The 1570-nt window shown below is 77.8% G+C and overlaps 1 protein-coding gene across 1 annotated transcript; it reads left to right on the top strand.

Moving 5' to 3' along the window:
- On the top strand, positions 1-853 carry AURANDRAFT_69310 (hypothetical protein; the record flags this gene model as incomplete). The annotated part of the gene is made up of 2 exons (XM_009045073.1): positions 1-365; positions 422-853. Coding segments are annotated over 2 exons (797 nt in total), but the record flags the coding sequence as incomplete, so codon positions are not given.
- Positions 854-1570: the final 717 nt, after the last annotated feature.

The following is a 1570-nucleotide window of genomic DNA, read 5'->3' on the forward strand; positions in this document are numbered from 1 at the left end:
CGCTCGCGCCGCCGGGCCAGCCGCGCCGCGTCGCCAAGCTCTACGTCGTGCCCAACTGCGAGGTCGTCACGCCGCCGCCGCCGCCGATCTACCACGTCACGGAGAACGGCGAGCGGCTCCTCGTGCTCTACGCGACGCGCGTGCAGCGGCCGCTGATCCCCGCGATCCAGCAGGTGCACAAGCAGCGCGCGGAGTTCCTCTCGCTCTTCGACGAGTCGGAGGTCGAGATGGCCGCGGCCATGTTCGACTCGCGGCCCATCGAGATCGCCCGGCCGCTGCTCTTCGAGTCCGAGGAGGACGCGGAGCGCCGCGCCGAGCCGGCCGCGCCGAAGCGCAAGCGCAAGTCGCGCAAGAAGAAGCGCAAGGTGCGCGCGCTCTTCCCCGTGTCCTTTCGACCCCGATGATCCCTCGTCGCTCGCAGGCCGCCGCCGCCGCCGCCGCCGCCGCCGCCGCGGAGCGGGGCGACGAGGCGGCGCCCGCGGCCGACGGCGCCGCGGAGCCCGCGGCCGTGCCCGAGGCGCCCGCCGAGGCGCCCGCCGCGCCGCCGCCGACGGCGCCGCCCGTCGAGGCGCCCGCCGAGGCGCCGCCGCCGGCCGCCGCGCCGGCCAAGAAGAAGAAGAAGAAGCGGTCGCGCCGCCGCGGCCCCGCGCCGCCCGCCGAGATCAGCGAGTACGAGCGCACGCGCATGCGCAACATCGCGGCCGGCAACAAGAAGCTCTACTCGCTCGGCCTCATCCACCCGCCGCCGGAGGTCGTCGCCGACCCCGAGCACTCCTGGTGGTCCGAGCGCGCGAGGACCCGCGTCTTTTTGGTTTCGCGCCTTCGACGCGTGCTCCCGCAGGCCCAGTCGTGAGCCTGACCTCGACGCCATCCCCCAAGCTCCCCTGTCTACGAACCCCACTGCATGTACCAGGAAGCGCCCCCAGCGCTTCCCCGAGCGGCCCGCGCCCGACGCAGTCGCCCCGCGCCCCTCGCCGCCTCCGATAAAAAGGCCCTCCGCCACAGCTCCTGGAAGCGAGAGCACAAGGTTAGGGCGCCGCGAGTGCGGTCAGGACCGCGGCCGCGCGCGCCGCGCCGCGGCCGGGCCCTCGCCGTCGACGGCGGACGCGTAGGCGTCGTCGACGGCGTTGCGCTTCGGCGGCGAGGGCGGGCGGGGGCTCGCGCCGGAGACCTTGCGGGACCGCCGCGCGCCGCTGAGGCGCGCGCCGCCGCCGTAGGTCCGGTCCACGGACCGCTCGGGCCGGCTGAGCTCGGGCTCCGAGAGGCGGCCGCGCGGCGCCGCGTCCGCGCGCGCGGGCGACGTCGGGCTCCAGTCGTCGTCGAGGTCCGCGGCGGCGGGCGCCGCGCCGAGCCAGGGCGGCGGCGGCGGCGGCCGCGCCGCCGCGCGGCCGGGCAGCGCGAGGGCCATGGGCACCTCGGGCCCGTCGAGGAGCGCGCGCGCGTCCTCGGCGTCCGGCCGCTCGATGGCGAAGAGGCGGTCGTCCTCCTCGAAGCCCCGCTCGTAGGCCGGCAGGGGCGCCGCGCCGCCGGCCTCGCGCGCGAGCTTGGCCGCGACGGCCTCCGCGCCTGG

Source organism: Aureococcus anophagefferens, assembly GCF_000186865.1.
Source record: "Aureococcus anophagefferens unplaced genomic scaffold AURANscaffold_1372, whole genome shotgun sequence".
Taxonomy (NCBI): Eukaryota; class Pelagophyceae; order Pelagomonadales; family Pelagomonadaceae; genus Aureococcus; species Aureococcus anophagefferens.